This window comes from Moschus berezovskii, chromosome 21 (assembly GCF_049115385.1).
Source record: "Moschus berezovskii isolate FMDL1 chromosome 21, NW_MosBer_1.0, whole genome shotgun sequence".
In the NCBI taxonomy this organism is placed as follows: Eukaryota; Metazoa; Chordata; class Mammalia; order Artiodactyla; family Moschidae; genus Moschus; species Moschus berezovskii.
The window spans coordinates 38,133,141-38,154,687 of NC_142480.1; the positions used below are offsets into that span (position 1 = coordinate 38,133,141).

General features: G+C 35.9%; 1 protein-coding gene across 4 annotated transcripts in view; it reads left to right on the forward strand.

The window, feature by feature from the left end:
• SCAPER (S-phase cyclin A associated protein in the ER) overlaps window positions 1-21,547 on the forward strand; it is a 420,138-nt gene that overhangs the window by 106,455 nt on the left and 292,136 nt on the right. For 3 of the 4 annotated variants that reach the window (XM_055418057.2, XM_055418061.2, XM_055418059.2), the window contains exons 9-15: window positions 5,036-5,298; window positions 8,454-8,690; window positions 14,394-14,564; window positions 15,170-15,239; window positions 15,442-15,559; window positions 15,839-15,950; window positions 19,524-19,664. In XM_055418057.2, coding sequence (XP_055274032.1) covers window positions 5,036-5,298; window positions 8,454-8,690; window positions 14,394-14,564; window positions 15,170-15,239; window positions 15,442-15,559; window positions 15,839-15,950; window positions 19,524-19,664 — 1,112 coding nt within the window. The remainder of the gene's footprint in view (window positions 1-5,035; window positions 5,299-8,453; window positions 8,691-14,393; window positions 14,565-15,169; window positions 15,240-15,441; window positions 15,560-15,838; window positions 15,951-19,523; window positions 19,665-21,547) is intronic. The other variant, XM_055418058.2, reaches the window with a different exon arrangement.

A 21,547-nucleotide genomic window follows, 5' to 3' on the forward strand; every position in this document is an offset into this window, starting at 1 on the left:
TTTGACTAGATGGACCTTTGTTGGCAAAGTAATGTCTCTGCTTTTTAATATGCTGTCTAGGTTGGTCATAACTTTCCTTCCAAGGAATAAGTGTCTTTTAATTTCATGGCTGCAGTCACCATCTGCAGTGATTTTGGAGCCCAGAAAAATAAAGTCAGCCACTGTTTCCACTGTTTCCCCATCTATTTCCCATGAAGTGATGGGACCGGATGCCATGATCTTAGTTTTCTGAATGTTGAGCTTTAAGCCAACGTTTTCACTCTCCTCTTTCATGTTTGTCAAGAGGCTTTTTAGTTCTTCTTCACTTTCTGCCATAAGGGTGGTGTCATCTGCATATCTGAGGTTATTGATATTTCTCCCTGCAGTCTTGATTCCAGCTTGTGCTTCTTCTAGCCCAGCATTTCTCATGATGTACTCTGCATATAAGTGAAATAAGCAGGGTGATAATATACAGCCTTGACGTACTCCTTTTCCTATTTGGAACCAGTCTGTTGTTCCATGTCCAGTTATAACTGTATGCTTTTGTTTTATTATCTGGTGTGCCACTCTGAGTCTTTTGGTTGGAGAATTTGGTCCATGTTCTTTTTTTGAAACTTACTTAGTTCCTCTTTAGGGAATTTCCTTTGGTCATCCTTTAAGGGCTGGTTTGCCTTATTTATTCTTCATTCCTGAAGCGTAGTTTCACCGACTATAGAATTTGCGATTGACAGTTCTTTCAGTCCTTGAAAGTTGTGCTGCTTCCTCCGGGCCTTCAGTGTTTCAGAAGAGAAATTTGGTGTCATTAAAACAGATGTTGCGCTATAGATAATTTATCTTTTCCCTATGGCTTCTTGTCCCCCGACCATGGCTTCTTTTAAGAATTTTTCTTTGTTTTTTCTTTTCAGAGATTTCATTATGATGTGTTTTAGCATCAGTTACTTTGGATTTCTTAGTTCTTTTGTTTTATATCTTTTTAGTTTGTTTAGTTTTATATCTTTCACTAAGTTTGGAAAGTTTTTATTCTTTCTTTCTTTAAATACTTTTAAAGGCCTACACTCTCTCTCCTCTCCTTCTAGGACTCCACTAACACAAATGTTACCTCTTTTGTTGTTGGCATACAGGTCCTTTGTGCTCCATTTAAGATATTCCCTGTGATAGCTTTTCAGCACAGTTGGAGACTAACTTTCACCACTGCCTTGGCTGCACCTGGAGGTAGCTCAGTTCTCTTCTGTACCCCCACTGACACAACGGAGGGGCAAAGTGAAGTGAGGACTGACTCCTGACTTACCTGTGTAAGGTGGAGTGGAGTCTTCGTTTTCTGATGGGTCCTGCTGGCATTATCACAAGGTGAAATGGGATCCGTGTGCTGACTGAAGGTCTCTTCTACTACTTTATTCTGTGGCAGTGAGGTTGGTGAGGGTGAAATTTCAGCTTTCTATATGGGACCTGACAACACTGCGGGTGGGGAAGATCAGAATATTAACTTATTCTATGTGTCTTTGATGTAGGATGAGGGTAGAGGCTGTGCCCAGCATTGAACACTTATGACAGTGTGGGTAGGGCGGATCAGTGTCTACCAGTTCTGACTCTCACTGCCTCATTAAGTCTCACTGCTGCTTAGTTGGTATGAAAGTTCAGTTTCCCACTGACACTGCTGCTGCTGCTAAGTCACTTCAGTCGTGTCCGACTCTGCTACTGCTAAGTCACTTCAGTCATGTCCGACTCTGTGTGACCCCATAGACGGAAGCCCACCAGGCTCCCCCATCCCCGGGATTCTCCAGGCAAGAACACTGGAGTGGGTTGCCATTTCCTTCTCCAATGTGTGAAAGTGAAAAGTGAAAGTGAAGTCGCTCAGTCGTGTCCGACCCTTAGCGACCCCATGGACTGCAGCCCACCAGGCTCCTCCATCCATGGGATTTTCTAGGCAAGAGTACTGGAGTGGCTTGCCGTTGCCTTCTCCATCCCACTGACACTAGGGGTGGGGAAAAGTAGAGTGCTGACTAACTCCAGTTCCTACGGCCTTGTTTAATGTCATTTGGCGGTAGAAACTCAGCTCACTGTTTAACTCTGCTGACACTGTTTTGGTGAGGGAGTTGGACCATCTGTTTCTACCATGTGGACAGTGGAAGTTCAACTCTCTGCTGCTGCTGCTAAGTCGCTTCAGTCGTGTCCGACTCTGTGTGACCCCATAAACGGCAGCCCACCAGGCTCCGCCATCCCTGGGATTCTCCAGGCAAGAACACTGGAGTGGGTTGCCATTTCCTTCTTCAATGTGTGAAAGTGAAGTCGCTCAGTCTTGTCCGACTAGTAGCGACCCCATGGACTGTAGCCCACCAGGCTCCTCTGTCCACAGGATTTTCTCTCTACTTACCCCTGTTGAAACCATGAGGTGCAAGTTTTCCACTGATGGTTGGCTGAATAGAAGGAGGATTGCCAAAATGATTATTTCCTTAGGTCATCGTTTCCTCTGTCATTTGGCTTGGCAAAACAAGTTTTGCTGATGCCTGTTTTGTCTGTATCATTTGTTCTTTCTGGGTTGGAGGCCTTTGTACCATCCTGTCATATATAGGAAGCAATTAGGAAACACAGAGAACTCATTGCTATGCTGCTTTTAACTCCCAGGGTCACTAGGCAGTCCACCTATCTCTTTCTGTCTTTTAAAATCTTCCTGTTCTTATTTTGTGTGTTTTTCCAGAGTTCTTAGTTGTAAGAAGGAGGACCTGGAAATGCAAGTCAGGCTACTCCATTTTGGCCAGAACTAGATAATCTTCATGTTAATTTTGACACACTACATTTTAGCCTATAAACTTTTAAATATTATGGCTATTAACTGTATACATGTATATCTCTGGTTGTGACATTTTGAACTTTTGTAGTAGAAGATTCATATTTATTTTAGGCTATTTTGCTCTGTGTCTTTGGACATAGGCCCTCATTTTTTTATGTGTATGGTAAAATATTGAACTAGATCCTCGAGTGTTCATTCAGTTAACATTCTATAATCTTATGATCATTAAAATAGTTTTTTTTTCCTTTTTTGCTAAGTTATTGTATACTTTTGGTACTAAGTGGAAAAATACTTGGACTTTGGAGCTAGGCCTATGTTTGGATTCTGAAAAATAGAGAGGCAGTTTTTACATATCCATTAGACCATTGACATCAGAACCAGTTTGCCTGGACTTGCATCTTGGCTTTACCTTTTGTCTCAGTTTCCTCATTGGTAATACGGGAATGATAGTACTGATCTTAGGGAAAGATTAAAAGAGTTATATCTAAGGCACTTATAACAGTGGTAGCACATAGTATACATTCAGTTCAATTCAGTTGCTCAGTCATGTCTGACTCTTTGCAACCCCATGGACTGCAGCATGCCAGGCTTCCCTGTCCATCACCAACTCCTGGAGCTTACTCAAACTCAAGTCCATTGAGTTGGTGATGCCATCCAACCATCTCATCCTCTGTTATCCCCTTCTCTTCCCACCTGCAATCTTTCCCAGCATCAAGGTCTTTTCTAACGAGTCAGTTCTTCGCATCAGGTGGCCAAAGTTTTGGAGTTTCAGCTTCAGCATCAGTCTTTCCAATGAATATTCAGGACTGATTTCCTTTATGATGAACTGGTTGGATCTCCTTGATGTCCAAGGGAATCTCAAGAGTCTTCTCCAGCACCACAGTTCAAATGCATCAATTCTTCAGTGCTCACCTTTCTTTATAGTCCAACTCTCACATCCATACATGATTACGGGAAAAACCATAGCTTTGACTAGATGGATCTTTGTTGGCAGAGTAATGTCTCTGCTTTTTAATATACTATCTAGATTGGTCATAGCTTTTCTTCCAAGGAGAAAGTGCTTTTTAATTTCATGGCTGCAGTCACCATCTGCAGTGATTTTTTTAGCCCAAGAAAATAAAGTCTCTCACTGTTTCTATTGTTTCCCCATCTATTTGCCATGAAGTGATGGGACTGGATGCCATGATCTTAGTTTTCTGAATGTTGAGTTTTAAGTGAACTTTTTCACTCTCCTCTTTCACTTTCATCAAGAGGCTCTTTAGTTCTTGGCTTTCTGCCATGGAGAACTAACTGAACTGATCACATGGACCATGCCGTGTAGGGCTACCCAAGATAGACAGGTCATGGTGGAGAGTTCTGACAAAACGTGGTCCACTGGAGAAGTAAATAGCAAACTACTTCAGTATTCTTGCCTTGAGAACCCTGTGAACAGCATGGAAGGCCAAAAGATAGGAAACTGAAAGATGAACTCCCCAGGTCGGTAGGTGCCCAATATGCTACGGGAGATCAGTGGAGGAATAACTCCAGAAAGAGTGAAAAGATGGAGCCAAAGCAAAAACAATACCCAGTTGTGGATGTGACTGGTGATGTGAGTTAAGTCCGATGCTGTAAAGAGCAATATTGCATAGGAACCTGGAATGTTAGGTCCATGAATCAAGGCAAATTGGAAGTGGTCAAACAGGAGATGGCAAGAGTGAACATCGACATTTTAGGAATCAGTGAACTAAAAAGGACTGGAATGGGTGAATTTAACTCAGATGACCATTATGTATACTACTGTGTGCAAGAATCCCTTAGAAGAAATGGAGTAGCCATCATAGTCAACAAAAGTGTCCGAAATGCAGTACTTGGATGCAATCTCAAAAACAACAGAATGATCTCTCTTTGTTTCCAAGGCAAACCACTCAGTATCACAGTAATGCAAGTCTATGCCCTGACCAGTAATGGTATACATTATATAAATGTTATTGCTTTCTGACTGTGGGGCCTTCAGTTCAGTTCAGTGGGGCCTTAGGTCAGTCTTAATCTCAGTTGTATCATTTGTAAGATAAGGATAATTATACCTACCCTGTGAGGTCATAGGAATTAGATAATACACACATACACACACACACACGTGAATACACTTTGCATAGTAATCAGTGTCATGTTTATAGCTTAGTTATAGTCAATGAGAATTAGATTGTAAAATATTTTTATTTTATAGGTTTTTGAAAATTTATATCTTCTGAATAATTCATGATTTATTTTCTTCCCTCAACTGCATAGAACGGAAAGATGCTGAAGGATGGGAAACTGTTCAGAGAGGAAGGCCTGTTCGTTCACGATCAACAGCAGTGATGCCAAAAGCTTCATTACCAACAGAAGCATTAAGATCAAAGGATGACAGTGATAAAGAAAATGTACATCTTTTGCCTGATGAAAGCATACAGAAAAGTGAATTTGTTGGAGATGAACCTTCTAATACTATAGAATCTCGGCCCAAGGACCCAGTTCACTCATGTGATCATCCTCTTGCAGAAAGAACCCAGGTAGTACATTCTGAAAGTCCTTCTACTGCTTTTATTTGGGAGATATATATATGTAGGAATGTCTTAAGTTTTCTATTTCGTTGTTTTACTTTTCTTGTGAAAAATTTCAGATCTATAGAATAGTTGCAAGAAAAGAATAGTGAACCCTCTGGTACCCTTTTCCTAGATTCACAGATTAACATTTTGTCACAGTTTCTTTTCTTTCTTTATTTACGTGTTACATTTGAAAGTAATGTACAAACATTGCAGCCATTCACTTTTAAATTCTATAGCATGTGTCTCCAAAGAACAGAAAACTCTTTTCCATAACCACACTATAATAATAAAATTCAGGGAATTTGACATTTATATAATATTGTTATCTAAACTTATAGTCTGATTTTCAGAAATTCCAGTTGCCCCAGTAATTTCTTCACAGAAATCGCTTCCCTGGTCCACGATGCAGTTTGGAATCATACTGTTTGACTCTGTTTCTTTAATATCTTTGACCAGCATCAGTTACTCACCCTGTCTTTATTTTTCATGACATTCATTATTTGGAAGAATACATTGCAGATTTTTTTGGTACAATGTTCTTCAGTTTCTTTATTCATTATTCACTTTAGCTTATGAATTTTAGACAAAAATAAAGCGATTGTCAACCTCACATCTAAAGACATGTGCCAATTTGCCCTTGTTTGTTGACTTTGATTACTTGGTTAAAGTGGTGTCCTCTTCCTTCATTTGTAGTGTTATTTAAAGTGATGGAAGTAAGAATCATTTTTCACTTGGTTTACTTTTGTTTTCTACAGTCCAAGTATAGAGTGATCTGCTAATATTTAAAATAATTCCTTAAGATTAATATTCCCAGTCCTTTTTCTTTAGTCCATTTGAAGTTTATTTTACTTGTTTGGTTAAGCAATGCATTTTTGAAAGATATTTGTTTACAGAAAGATTGATGTTCACTTAGTATAGTTTTCTGCAAAATCATTAGTGAAATATAAGAGATTGTTTGATATGGGTACAGAGACTAAGGAAAAAAGTTGTAAAATAACTGTAATATTTCTCAGTCCAGAATAGTAGCTTTTTAAAATTTTCTTCTTTTACCTGTAGAATATTTATTTTTTTTAAGACTCCCATGTTTTTTTTCTTAATGATAATAATAGCTCTTAATCCTGCATTATTCTTATGTTTTATAACTGTTTAATGTGTATATGTTTTATGCCCACATGAGATTGAAAACTCCTTGTGGGTAGAATCTTGTGAAAGTGAAAGTCACTTAGTCATGTACAACTCTTTGCGACCCCATGGAGCCTGCCAGGCTCCTCTGTCTATGGGATTCTCCAGGCAAGAATACTGGAGTTGGTAACCATTCCCTTCTCCAAGTTATTTTCCCAACCATGGGATCGAACCCAGGTCTCATGCATTGCAGGTGGATTCTTTACCGTCTGAGCCACCAGGGAAGCCCATATTGCCTTTTAATTTCCCATACTATGGAGCAGAGTCATAGGCACATAGTAAGTTTATCAGTACATAGCTGTTGGGTAAAACTTTAAGAAACTTTTAAATGTAGGTAAGTTTGATGAAGAAATCACTTTTTACATCACTTAACCAACATTTAGCATTTTTGGTAACATATTTTAACTATAAAATTTAACACTATAAAAAAGTGCTAATTTTGTGTAAAGAATAAGCTTACATGATTTTTAGATTTTAGAAATAGTCTGTCCATAGCCCTTATGGGTAATTATTGCTGAATTATTTCAGTATAAAAGTTCACTTCTCATGGTGGCCAAGCTAATATTAATAGCTATGTTTTCTCCACTCTCATTCTGAAAATGGAATTAGCATATTCATATATTTTGACCATTACTTTATAGTTTAGCTTTGATTCTGTTGTTTAAGTTGATACTGGTTTTTTAATAAACAGGATTGACTATATTGTAAAGATCAGTAATGCTAATATAAATATTACCGAGAAGATTATAAACCATGATGACTGATGTATGGATAATGTTGATAGCAATATAAACATTGTGATGCTATTTGAATAATGCATATGCTAAAATGAACACTTTGGGACACTTTAAAGCTATAACCAATAGTAGAATTTTTAAAGTAGTTTATAAGACTTGGCCAAGTTTAATATTTACATAAATACCATATCAAACTGGGGTTTTTATGGCCACTGCAGTGTTTATCTGATGTTTATTTAAGTAGTGGTGTGAGTGAGTTTTAAATTCACAACTTTAGATTTTCGTTCTTCTCCTTGGAGTTCATTACTCTGAGTACTGACAAGCATAGAGCCATTATTTCTGTACTCTGTTGGTGAAATTTTAACTGTTAATGTTTTTGGCATTGTGCTTTGTACCATTTATTAAATAAAAATTAAAAAAAAAATAAAGTGAAAATAAAGTCCTGTTTCTGTTCACTAAACTCTAAAATTTTTAAAAGATGTAATGTATTTGACCTAAGCAAAAGTTGTATTTGTTCTAGATGGTTTTCACATTTCTGTTGCTTTTGTGTTAAATATTCTTAAAGGGGAATGGAGAGGCTATTGAAATCTAAAGAATATGAATTGCTTAAGGAGATTTCTTGCTGACATATGCTCTACTTTTTATGGTGTATTTCTCTTTTAGATCTAAGATTTGGTATTATGTACCATGTGAGTCTTCATGAAAGATGCATTGAGGTTGTGTTAATGTTATCTAAAGAGAGTGAGTTCCATGTTTTGAGTAAAATGCCTTTAAAGTACATATTTGGTGAGAAGTGCCTTCATTTGATATTACTATTCATAAAAACTATGTAAATACCTTTAGTTATTTGAACATAAAGCATAATATTTATTATATTTGTGAGTAGATTTCTTTTGTGAAGCATATAGTATAGCCATCAGGAATTGGCCTATTAAAATAAAACATAATTGCAACATATATTGCTTAATTTCTTAAAGCACTTCAGTGTCCTTAAACATAGTAGATATGTAAATAAAATTTGTGGCTGCTTAACATTTCTTTTCTAACACTTAAAACGGACCAAAATAATGAGTGATTGGTCTGTTAGCCAGCCAACTACTGCTTCACAGTTGGTGGGTTAAGCAGAATCAGCTTTCCTAGAGTGAAATAGTTGGTGAGTATTTTTTGTTACCTCTGATTCATTCTACAATGTTTTGTTAGTTCACAGTGAGTACACTGGATGATGTCAAGAACTCTGGGAGTAGTTTCTTACCAGATAATTCTGCTCCGACTTCTGAAATACCTGCTGTTCGCATTGATGCAGAGTGTGTTTCAGTTATTCAGCAAGCTGACATACCTTCATTGCAAGCAAGTGAAGATAAATTTTCAGCAGAAAAAGCAAGAATAGAAAGTGAAATGGATCCTTCAGATATTTCAAATGTGAGTGCTGCTAACTTGGTAAGAACAACTTCTCAGAATTCTGAGTAGATATATTAAAGAGGCAAAAATTCCAATAATGCATTTCTCTTCACTTTACAGAGCACTTTTAAGCATAGCATTTTATATGTTATTTTATGTTAACGTGTTATTCTTATAGCAAACTTTGGATGTAGTTAAGATTCTTTTTTTTTATCTAAACATTTTATTTTTTTTAATTAAATTTTTACTATAGAATACACAGTTGTAAAAAGCTACATTAAGTTATTTTACAACTGCCTCAGGCTGCAAAAAGAAAAAAAAAAAAACCCAATGCCATACCTAAGTTATCCCTCTCTCAAAATAATGCCATTTGTGTTATAAACCATGAGCACCCCATCAAAAGACGGGAACTGCTTTTGTTTTGTAGAGGGTGGAAATGAGACTGTGAGAGAGAGGTAACTTGCTCAAAATCATTTAGTTTTTATATGATTTGGTCAAATGTTCTTTAGCATTAAGAAACTATAACATTAATGTCTTCTATGCAACACCTGCCACTCTGTTGGGAAATGGTAATGAACTTAGTTTTAAAATTCTTTTAACAGAATACATTAGATAGTTATCATTTGGAATTCATCATTAAGATGAAATTTGTCATCCCTATTGCTGAATATTTAAAAATTCATTGACTTGAAATTATTTATAGGATTATGTTTTTGGATGAATAAATTCTGCTCATGTCTTTCTCTTTTCCACTTTAGTAGTAAGATAACTTGTCCTGAGGATAGTTCAGAATAGGTCATGCTGGCATTTTTTTTTTTTCTCTTCTCTCTTTTTTTTTTAATTGGAGGCTAATTATTTTACAATATTATATTGGTTGGTTTTGCTATACAACGACATGAATCCGCCCTGGGTGCACATGAGTTCCCCCTCCTGAACCCCCCCCCACCTCCCTCCTTCCTTTATCCTCCCTCTGGGTCATCCCCGCACACCAGCCCCGAGCATCCTGTAACATGCATCGACCCTGAACTGGTGATTCGTTTCACATATGACAACATACATGTTTCAATGCCATTCTCCCAAATCATCCCACCCTCACCCTCTCCCACAGAGTCCCAAAGACTGTTCTATACATCTGTGTCTCTTTTGCTGTCTCGTATACAGGGTTATCATTTGCATCTTTCTAAATTCCATATATATGCATTAGTATACTCTATTGGTGTTTTTCTTTCTGGCTTACTTCACTCTGTATAATAGGCTCCAGTTTCATCCACCTCATTAGAACTGATTCAAATGCATTCTTTTTAATGGCTGAGTAATACTCCATTGTGTATATGTACCAAAGCTTTCTTATCCATTTGTCTGCAGATGGACATCTAGGTTGCTTCCATGTCCTGGCTGTTATAAACAGTGCTGCGATGAACATTGGAGTCCATGTGTCTCTCATGCTGGCATTTTTAAAAAGTAATTTTCAAAAGGAGTAGCTCCATATAAAAAGCTGTTGACAGTAGTCATTCCAATTTTCATTTTTAAATGGCCACCATATACTATAATTTCTTTTTAAACTTAGTGCTTTATGATGCTAAAAGATGGTGTCAGCAGAAGGTGCGTGTGTGTGTGCTCAGTAGCTTCAGTCGTGCCTGACTCTTATGACCCCATGGTCACCAGCCAGGCTCCTCTGTCCATGAGATTTTCTTGTCAAGACTACTGGAGTTGGTTGCCATGCCCTCCTCCAAGGGATCTTCCTGACCCAGGGATCAAACCTGCGTCTCCTGCATTGAGGTGGATTCTTTACCACTGAGCCACCAGGATTAGGCCAAGTCATATATCTTAGAATCATATTAGATATAGATGAAACTTGATATGAGTTGTTTAATGGAAAATAAGATTTATTGTAATAAGAAAAATAAAAATTAATATTTAGATTCCTTTGTAAAGGAATAAGGGTAATTTGTTTTTAACCTACATCTTTTAGTGTGAATTTTTTGAAAGTTAAATGTAATTACTGTCATATAAGTGAGTTTAATGTATGGGGTAGAAATTGGTTATATTTATGTTTTTTTTCATAGATATCATTAAATTTCATAGATATCATATTATTTATTTTGTGAATTGATTCTGTGAGAGTCAAATTTCAAAAGAGGAAAAACGTCCTATCCTTAAGTAAGCATAAAATAATTTTTAAACAATTCTTCTCTCATCATTTTTATTTTGATCACATAGGTAAAATTAGCTTGTGGTGGAATATTAAAAACCCTTGGTTATTTTGAGCGTGACATTACATACTTGAAAGAAAATAAATTCTGTTTTACATATGAATATTAGTATATTCTTAGAAGTTTTAGAGGAGTTTTAACTAAACCAAGGTTTTGAAAAAATTTTATGTTTTTAATTTGTCTTGGCAGTGATACTTCTGTGGGTTGCTCTAGATAGCACTTCATTGTTGAGATTCTCAGTGAAGGATTATAGAGAACTGTAGTTGTATTAAGAAAACTGTTTCCTTTTTTCCCTCTATATAATATTGTCTCATAAATGGTTAGAGTACAAAAAAATCTGCAGTTTTCTTATTTCACAGAAAGCTAAGCAAAAAATGACTGTGAGAACCGTTATGTTTCAGGTCCACTTTTGCCAGCATTGTAAAAATGTGCTGATATAAATCCTAGCTACCCTGGATTAATTTTTTTAGATTTACTGAAATTCCAAATTTTAATGAAAATTTAGAAATGTAGGAATGATGATGTATACAGATATTTGTTTGAATTTCACAGTGTGGAAAATAGTAGAAGTTGTATGTGAATAATTAAATCCTTTCATCCATAAGCTGTGTTACTACGTTAAAATATTTTCAGGTCTTAAGAGACAAAATAGAAATGTTCTCTGGAGAAGATAAGATTAGGAAGGAAATAAGCTCACTTAAGAACATACTTTCTACAAAGTTAAATCTATTCAACTTTAATAGCTGTCTAATCATTGTTATTTGTGATGTTGGTGTGGCACCTTAAGAAGTTAATTTCTGTAATATTCAAGAGTTTATAGAGAAAAAGCCTATGATGCAAAGAAATGATTTTTCATCTAAACTCCATCATCCCATTCTCTTCCCCAGGGACAATCTTGTGTTTTTTGAGGGAGTAGAGTATCAACAGGGTAGATGAAGTTGGGAGGGGTGGCTTTAAAGAAGCTACCAATGTTTAGGCTTCAGACCAATTCAGTAATAAGCTGAAGCTCAAGCACTTGCATTTTTAATACCTTTATTGAGGTGTTATTGATTTTCAATAAACTTCACATATCTAAAGTATATACATTGATATATTTTGACATGTGTTTGTACCTATGAAATTATCACTACAATCAAGATAATGAAAGTATCGATTGCCTCCAAAAGTTTTACATTCTCTTCTGTAATCCTTCTTTCTGCTCTTTCCTGTTTCCCCTTCCCAGGTTATCACTGTTCTGCTGCTGCTACATACTAATTAGCATTTTCAGAATTCGCTGTATATGGAATAATATAGTTAATGTAAATTATGTAATGTTTAGCCTCTTTCACATAGCATAATTATTTTGAGATTCATTGACATCATTGTGTATGTTAAGGAGTACTCTGTCATATGTCGTATGCTCAATATGTTCATCCATTCAGTTGTTGACAGATGTTTGTTTCCATTTTCTCTGTTATGAATAAAGGCACCAAGAACATTTGTCTTTGTTTTGAACATATGTTTTCATTTCTCTTGAGAAAATATATAGGTCAGTTTTGTTGATAATATTGTTCAGGTCTCCTTTCCAATTTTTCGTACCTATTCTATCAGTTGAGAGAGAGGTATTGAAATCTCTGCATGTATCTGTGGGACTAGCTTTTTAAAACCAACTTTATTGGGATATAACTTGCATATACAGTTTATCCATTTAAAGTATACAGTTCAGTGTTTTTTAATATATTCACAGAGTTGTGCAAACGTGACCATGATTAGTTTTAACCGGTGTCTGTGAGCAGACTTCCCTTTCTCCCCACCCTCCCAGCCATATACAACCACTCATCTGTCTTTTCTCTCATGTAGATTCACTTGTTCTGGACATTTTATAGAAGTGGAGTACAGTATGTGGTCTTTGTGAATGGTTCCTTTCACTAAGCATATTATTTTCAAGGTTCATCTGTGTTTTAGCCTGTACCAGTATTTCATTCCTTTTTATGGCTAAATAATATTCTGTTGTTTGAAAAATGTGAACTGTACCATGTTTAATCCATTCATTAGTTTATGAACATTAGGTTTTCTCCACTTTTTGGCATTTGTGAATAATGCTACTTTAGGTATTTGTGAACAAGTTTTTGTGTGAACGTATGGTTTCATTTCTTCTGGGTGTACATCTAGGATTGGAATTTTTGGGTCATATGATAACTTTTATATGGGCTTCCCTGGTGGCTCAGATGGTAAAGAATCTGCCTGCAACGCAGGAGAACTGGGTTCAATACATGGGAAGATTCCCCTGGAGAAGGGAGTGGCTACCCACTCTAGTGTTCTTGCCTGGACAATTCCATGGAAAGAGGAGCCTGGTGGGCTACAGTCCATGGGGTCGCAAAGAGTTGGACACAGCTGGGAGACTAACACGTGGTAACTTAATTTCTAACCTTTGTGTGAAACTATCAGACAGTTTTCCAAAGTGGCTGTACAATTTTACTTTTCCATTAGGTTTATTTTGTTTTGCAATTCTGTCAGTTTTTGCTTCCTTTGTTTTGAAGGTCTGTTCTTAAATTCACAAACCTTTAGGATTGTTTTATCTTCATAATAAATTAACTGTTTTATCATTATGAAATGACCTGCTTTATCCCTTGTCATATTTTTTGTTCTGAAACCTGCTGTGTCTGATATTAATAATTCAGCTTTCTTTTGATTAGTGTTAGTATGGTTGCTCTTTTATTTGTAATCTGCTTCTAGTTTCATATTTAAATTAGGTTTCTTACATGTAGCATGTGGTTTGGGGTCTTACTTTTATCCAGATTTGAGTCTACTAGTTGAGGTGTTTAGACTATTTCTGTTTAATGTGACTATGAATATGGTTCTTTTAAATCTGCCATCTCATTGTTTTTCTCTTTAACTCACCTATTCTTCATCCTGCTTTTCCTATTTTTCTCCCCTTTTTTTAATTAATTGTATTTTAAAATTTGTCTCCTTTGTTGGCTTATTAGTCATAAATCTTTGTAATTTCAGTGTTTGCCTTAGCATTTATAGTATACATGTTTAGCTTATTATAGGAATTTATCAGTTAATTTTGGTACATATTATTTGTATTACATACTTCTAATCCATATTTTTAGATTAGGTATATATGTTCAAAAATATTAATAACACCATTACGGCATAATTTATGTTCCTTTTTAAGAATAGTGTTTTTCTTTTGTTTGTAAGATATTTGGTCTGTAACTGTTTTGAATTTTGGTGCTTGAATGAAATTCACACTTTATCATTAATAGCAATACCTCTTGTTTATATAACTTCACAGTTTGTCATACACAGCGGTCTGGTAAGAAAGTAAGTCATGGATTATTGTATCATTTTATGGAATACAGAATAGTCTTTTGCTTTTAAGAAATTTCTGAGTCACAGAGCTGGACCCCAAGTTTTATAGTTCTTTATCAGTGCTATTTTTATGTGTATGTTGAATATATGATTAGAACATAAAGAGAGAAATAATTACTTGAATTTCCAGTCTACTGATGATTCTTCTTATTGTTTGTTTTTAACTTTATAGTCTATGGCAGAAGTTCTTGCTAAAAAAGAAGAGCTAGCAGATCGTCTAGAAAAGGCCAATGAAGAAGCCATTGCCAGTGCTATTGCTGAAGAGGAACAGTTAACCAGAGAAATTGAAGCTGAAGAAAACAACGATATCAACCTTGAAACTGACAACGACAGTGATTTTTCTGTGAGCTTTTAGCATTTTTATTCTCTGGGTGATTGAGACACACATTAAACAATAGGAAGTCTTTTTTAAAGCACTTTACCAAGTGTTTTTTATATATGATGCAACTGACAAGTTGAAAGTTGGTTTCTCATTTTACAAATGAAGAAATTTAATCTCAGAGTGAGTAAAACATTTCTCAGATTATAAGTGTAAAGATTGAAGAAGAATCTAAGATATCTTTTTCTATTCTACTGATAAAAAGCAAATGATCCATTGCCTTGCTGTCACTAAGCACTCACGATATATATGTTGATGAGAGGGATTTCTTAAAGAATGAAAGTAACCGTGAATCTTTCAAATATTTTTCTATTAAATTTTAGTGCCCAACAAGTACTTTTGAGCTTTTCTGATGTATACTCTGAATATTTCAGAGTTTTATGTAGTAATAGTTTAAGGCCAATACTATTCTTTTAATATTATTTCTTTCATTTCTGCTGTTAATGTTGGTGTTGGACTGTTTGCTAAATGAAATATATGAGCAATAGATAGGAAATTTTCATATATAGTTCATTTTATTCGTTTATAATTGGTTTAGCTATTTTTCAATTTTTCTTGTTACATTTTAGGCCAGCATGGGCAGTGGCAGTGTATCTTTCTGTGGTATGAACTGGAATGATGTCCTTGCAGATTATGAAGGTAAGTTATGTTTGCATGTTTGTGTGTGTGTTGTATGTATAGGTAGAATGGTACAAAATAGATTATGTTAATACATGTGGCTTTTGTGTAGAATGAATAATTTATTAGAGTAGGATGCCTTTTAAAAGTCGGTTCTCATAAGTTGGTTTTATAGAATTACGTGGTTAAACAGTAACAGTGGTTTTCTTTTTTCTGAAAATAGCTCGTGAATCTTGGCGCCAAAATACATCCTGGGGGGATATTGTAGAGGAAGAACCTGCTAGGCCTCCAGGACATGGAATTCACATGCATGAAAAACTTTCCTCACCATCTCGTAAAAGGTCTGGCCTTTGAAAATTAATTTGCAATGTTTCACAGGAATGGAGCTAGCCATTCTTAATTATTAAATGGAGTCGTTACATACTGATACTATTTTAAGGTACATTATTCAGGACAGTTTCAGATCTTTTGAAAAGTGACAATGTTTTCCTGAAATGTTAGGCCAAATTAGTTTTGTGTATTGTTTATATTTATTTTAAGAACTTTGAAGACTAAAGAAGATATTTTTGGCTTTATCATGTAAACATTTGTGTCTCTTGTCCACTTGTTTGTATTAATAGAACAATTGCAGAATCTAAGAAGAAACATGAAGAAAAACAAATGAAAGCACAGCAGCTAAGGGAAAAATTACGTGAACAGAAAACATTAAAGCTTCAGAAATTGTTAGAAAGGGTGAGCTTTTAATTTTTTGAGAATCATGATTGCCTTAAATTGCTGGGCTTGTTTTCATATTGACTTTTTCTGATTTTAGAGAAGCTGAAAGAACAGTAAAAATAAATCCACTAGAAAATAAAAGCATTTTTATCTACTGAAAATTGCCTGTACTTTTCTAAAAAAAGAAATAAGAATTTGTCATTCCTACAGAAGCTAGTAAATTGATGTTTTGCAGTTTGCATGGACTATTAAAGCTGCACTTTGTCTTTTGCCATTTTCATTGGGGGTTTCCTTGGTCAGTCTTGTGGAAAGTGTTCGATGAATTGGTAGGACAGTTTTGAACCTGAGATGGTCAAATTGAATAAGCAGGGCACTCGGTATCTCAGACGGCAAAGAATCTGCATGCAATGTTGGAGTATTTAGTGCAGTGTAACTTTTGGTCAATGTGATGTAGTGGAAAGAACATGGACTCTAGAGATAGCCAGTCAGGTGAAATCTTGATTTTGACCACATGATAGCATGTGATGGGTGCCCTTGGCAAATTACTTAACAATATTGCCTTTTAATTTCTTTATCCGTAAAATGGCATTTATAACTGTTAACCAGCTGTGTTGATGAATGTAGCAAGTATGTAAAACTGTAGCATGGTACTTGGGTGACTGTTGTTCCGTATATATATGGTCATTCTTATTGTTAATTACACATGGCAGATGTGAGTACTGTGTTAGTTATGTGTGCTGTGTAACAAAGGACCTCAAGACTCAGCAGTTTAAAACAACACACATTTATTAGCTCACAATTTCTTGGGCATGGAAACTGGAAGTGGCTTTCATGTTGTGATTTTTTGTTTGTTCAGAGTCTCTTGTGAGGTTGCAGTGTGTTGGCTCGGGCAGCGGTCGTTTGGAGCTGAAAGATCCACTTTCAGATCCCTCATGTGGCTGTTGGCAGGTCTGGAGTCCTCTTTAGTGGTTGGTTGTAGACCTCCATTTCTTGCCATGTGGGTCTTTCCACAGCCTAGTGGTCTCATGATGTGGCTACTACCATTGCCACAGAATAATCTGAGAGAGAAAAAGAAAGAATGAATAAGTGAGCTGCCAAAATGGAAGCTGCATTTTCTTTTTATAACCTAATCTTAAAAGTGATGTACTATCACTTTTGCTGAATTATATTGCTCCTTGGAAGGAAAGTTATGACAAACCTTGACAGTGTATTAAAAAGCAGAGACATCACTTTGCTGACAGAGGTCCATATAGTCAAAGCTACGATTTTTTCTAGTGGTTGTGTATGGATGAGATTTGGACCATAAAGAAGGCTGAGCACCAAGAATCGATGCTTTGCAATAGTGGTGCTGGAGAAGGCTCTTGAGAGTCCCTTGGACAGCAAGGAGATCCAACCAGTCCATCCTAAAGGAAGTCAGTCCTGAATATTCGTTGGAAGGACTGATGCTAAAGCTCCAGTACTTTGGCTACCTGATGCAAAGAGCCAACTTACTGGAAAAGACCCTGATGTTGGGAAAGATTGAAAGCAAAAGAAGAGGGCAGCAGAGGATGAGATGGTTAGATAGTGTCACCAACTTAGTAGGCATGAATTTGAGCAAACTCTGGGATAGTGGAGGACAGAGGAGCCTGGCATGCTGCAGTGCATGGGGTTGCAAAGAGTCGAACACGATTTAGTGACTGAACAACAACAGATTGGTCAGAGTCCTGATAGAATGTGGGAGGGAAATATGCAAAGGTCTGAATACCAGGTGACTGGGATCACTTGGAGCCATCTTGGAGTCTGCGTACTACAAATAGTTGACACAGCACAACAAAAGCCATGTGCCCCCTGTAGTATGTTAGTCACTCAGTCATGCTCGACTCTTGTGACCCCATGGGCTGTAGCCTGCCAGGCTCCTCTGTCCATGAGATTCTCCAGGCAAGAATACTGGAGTGGGTTGCCATTTCCTTCTCCAGGGGATCTTCCCAACCCAGGAGTGGAACCCGGATCCCTGCACTGCAGGCAGATTCTTTATTGACTGAGCTATGAGGGAAGCCCTCCCCTGTAGTATAGGTAAGCTCTTTTGTTTACCTTTTGGTCCTAGAAAGGAGGAGTAATATGCATAGGTTAAAAATATTTTCATTCCTTTTGTGTGTTTTAAAATTTGGAGAGAGAATTAGATCAAATAGTTTGATTGTAAAAATGAGGTGACATTATCCTTAATGCAGTAGAAAAGTTGGTGGGAAAGGAAGAAAATCTGTAATTTCTCTCTTTACCTGAATCTCAAGAATTTAATTATTTTTATTTTAATCATTTAGTTTGGATAAATCAAGTATGAAAAACAGTCTCCTTGTAATGGGGTTCTACAAGAGTTGATATATTTTTTCATTTTAAGCTTCAGAAAAGTGTTCTAACACAATTATACTTTCCCTTCTTATTGTGTTTTTAATACAAACAAAATTGTATAGTTTATTTTCTTACTATATAATATAATCTCCAGATAATTCACACAAACACAGTAATAAATTCTTGAAATTGTAGAGGACATTAGAAGTTCTCTGGTTTAATTTTCCCATCAATGTCAGTATCACTTCAATTAATTCAAATGGTAACTCTCACCTTCCATTTGTACAGTGGTTATTGTTTCATTACTGTTCTTACATATATGGTCTCATATGATCACAGCAGTACTTCTGTGAGGCACACGGAGTTGAACAGATCCTGAACCCCATTTTATAGATGTGAAAACTGAATCTAGGAGAGACTAAGGGCTGTCTCCATTGTCACGTGACCAATCATTTACAGAGCTGGGGCTTTAAGGACCTGTTTTTACCTTCTATTTCAGTGCTCTTTCTGCATCATACTTTTTAAGGTGGTAAAACCCATTATTATTTAGCTAAAATTCAACTTAAATGTTAGTTTTCTTCCCATTTGTGTTAAGTCAGCATTGATTTTCTTTATTCTTTTTGGTGCTGGTTCTAATATGTTGAAGCACAGGACAAATCTTTTACTTCTCATATTTGATATTGTTTTAAGGAATTAGATGCAACTATGATAATTATCTTTATTCTTCTATAAGCAGTACTCTGTGTGTTCCTTCAGGGAATGTTCTTATGTACAAAATTGTGACTTTTCAAACTTCTCACCATTTTTCAATTTCTAGGGTAAAATTACTCATTTGTCTTGAATTTGAGTTATAGACACAACGTTTATATGGATGAGAAATACTATTTTTAAGTATGCTTATAGTGCAATACAATAATAACAGCACATATTTCTCTTGAGCAATGTCTCATGTACTATTCTAAAAGTTTTACATATATTGACTGACTCAGTCTTTAAAACCTATGAGTTAGATACTACTACTGTTCTCTTTATAGATGAGGAAACTGAGATGTAGGCTAAAAAAATTGCCCAGTTTACATATCTAGCAAGTGACTGGTAGATTATGAACTGACAGGCTTAATAGTCTGTGTTCTTAATAATTAGTCATGATCTTTAGATCTTTCCTGGTTCTTAACTTTGTAATTCCTAGGCTGTTTACCTGTTTGCACTTCTTGTCAAATGACTGTGTATGCTGAAATTAATAATGTGGTAATTCATTGTGTATAGGAGAAAGAAGTCCGGAAATGGAAAGAAGGCTTATTAGACCAGCGACGTAGGATGATGGAAGAGAAATTACTTCATGCTGAATTCAAACGAGAGGTGCAATTACAAGCAATTGTTAAAAAAGCACAAGAAGAAGAAGCTAAGGTATGTCTTTGGTGTTTTGAACATTGCATTAGTTACTCAAGCACTTTTTCAGTTGTAACATGAGAAGTTAATATTTATCAAATGTTTATTCAGTACCAGAATAACAGCATTTTTACAGGCTCATTTGAAACTTATGTACAGTATTTTTTCCTATATATCCGTTCCGTTGCTCAGTCGTGTCCAACTCTTTGCGACCCCGTGGACTGTAGCCTACCAGGCTTCTCTGTCCATGGAATTCTCCAGGCAAGAATACTGGAGTGGGTTGCTATTTCCTATATTTCCTATATATATTTTATTATATATCTCATAATCCTATGAGATATATATTATTTTTATAGTTTTATTGAAGTATAATTTACAGATAATAAATAACACATATGTGAAGCATCAGTTTGATGAGTTTTGACATATGTATCCCTGAAACCATCAGTACGATGAAAATAATAAACCGTTCCATCAACCTCAAAAGTTTCTTCGTACCTCTTTGTAATTCATTCCTTCCTCCAACACTTTTACCATGCCGTTGCTGATCTGCTTTTTGTCACTATTGATGTTGGCATTTTCCAGACTTTTATATGAATGGAATCATAGAGCAGGTACTCTTTCCTCTGGCATCTTCACTCAGCATAGCTAGTTTGAATTTTATCCATGTTGTTGTGTGTATCATTTCCATTGCATTGCTGAGAAGTATATCACTGTGTAGAAATACCACAGTTTGTTAATCCAGTCACTTGTTGATGGACATTTGTTTTCATTACAGTTTGTGGCTATTATGGATATAGCTGTTGTGTAAATTCATGAACAAACCTTTGTGCAGATGTGTGCTTTTATTTTCTCTGGTGAATACCCGAGAGTGGATTGGCGGAATCCTATGAGAAGTTTAACTTTTAAAGAAACAGTTTATATACTCTTACCAGTAGTACATTGAGTGTTCTAGTTAGCCACATTCTCACCAATACTTAACATGGTTACACACTGTAATTATAACCATTTCATATTAGTCTGTATATATAGTTCTCATGTGGTTTTAATTTGCTTTATGAACATCTTTTTATGTATTTTTTCTAGCTGAAGCTCTTATTTGGTGCAGTGTTGAATTTTGAAAGTTAAGATTGTCTTATTGTTATTCAAACAGGTGTTTTTTTAGCTTTTTGAGGTATAATTAACAAATGAAATAGATACTTACATGATGATTTGATATACATATACATTGTGAGAGGATTCCCCTCATTGAACTAATTAACATATTCATCACCTCACATATTTATCTTTTGTGTGTGTGTGAACATTTAAGTTTTCCTGTTTCATATTTTAATTATATAATACAGTGTTATCAACTATAGTTACCATATTATACATTAGATGCTCAGGTCTTATTCATTGTATAACTGAAAGTTGGTATCCTTTTCCCAGTCTCTTCCTATTTTTGTCTCCTTCTGGCCGCTGGCAAATACTTTTCTACTCTCTCTTTCTTTCAGTTTTTTTTTTTTTAAGTTAAAGTATCAGTTCAGTTCAGTTCATTTGCCCTGTTGTGACCGACTCTTTGCGACCCCGTAAACCACTCCCAGAGTGTACCCAAACTCATGTCCATTGAGTCAGTGATGCCATCCAACCATCTCATCCTCTGTCGTCCCCTTCTCCTGCCCTCAGTCTTTCGCAGCATCAGGGTCTTTTCAAGTGAGTCAGCTCTTTCGCATCAGGTGGCCAAAGTATTGGAGTTTCAGCTTCAACATCAGTCCTTCCAATGAACACCCAGGACTGATCTCTTTTAGGATGGACTGGTTGGATCTCCTTGCAGTCCAAGGGACTCTCAAGAGTCTTCTCCAACACCACAGTTCAAAAGCATCAATTCTTCGGCGATCAGGTTTCTTCACAGTCCAACT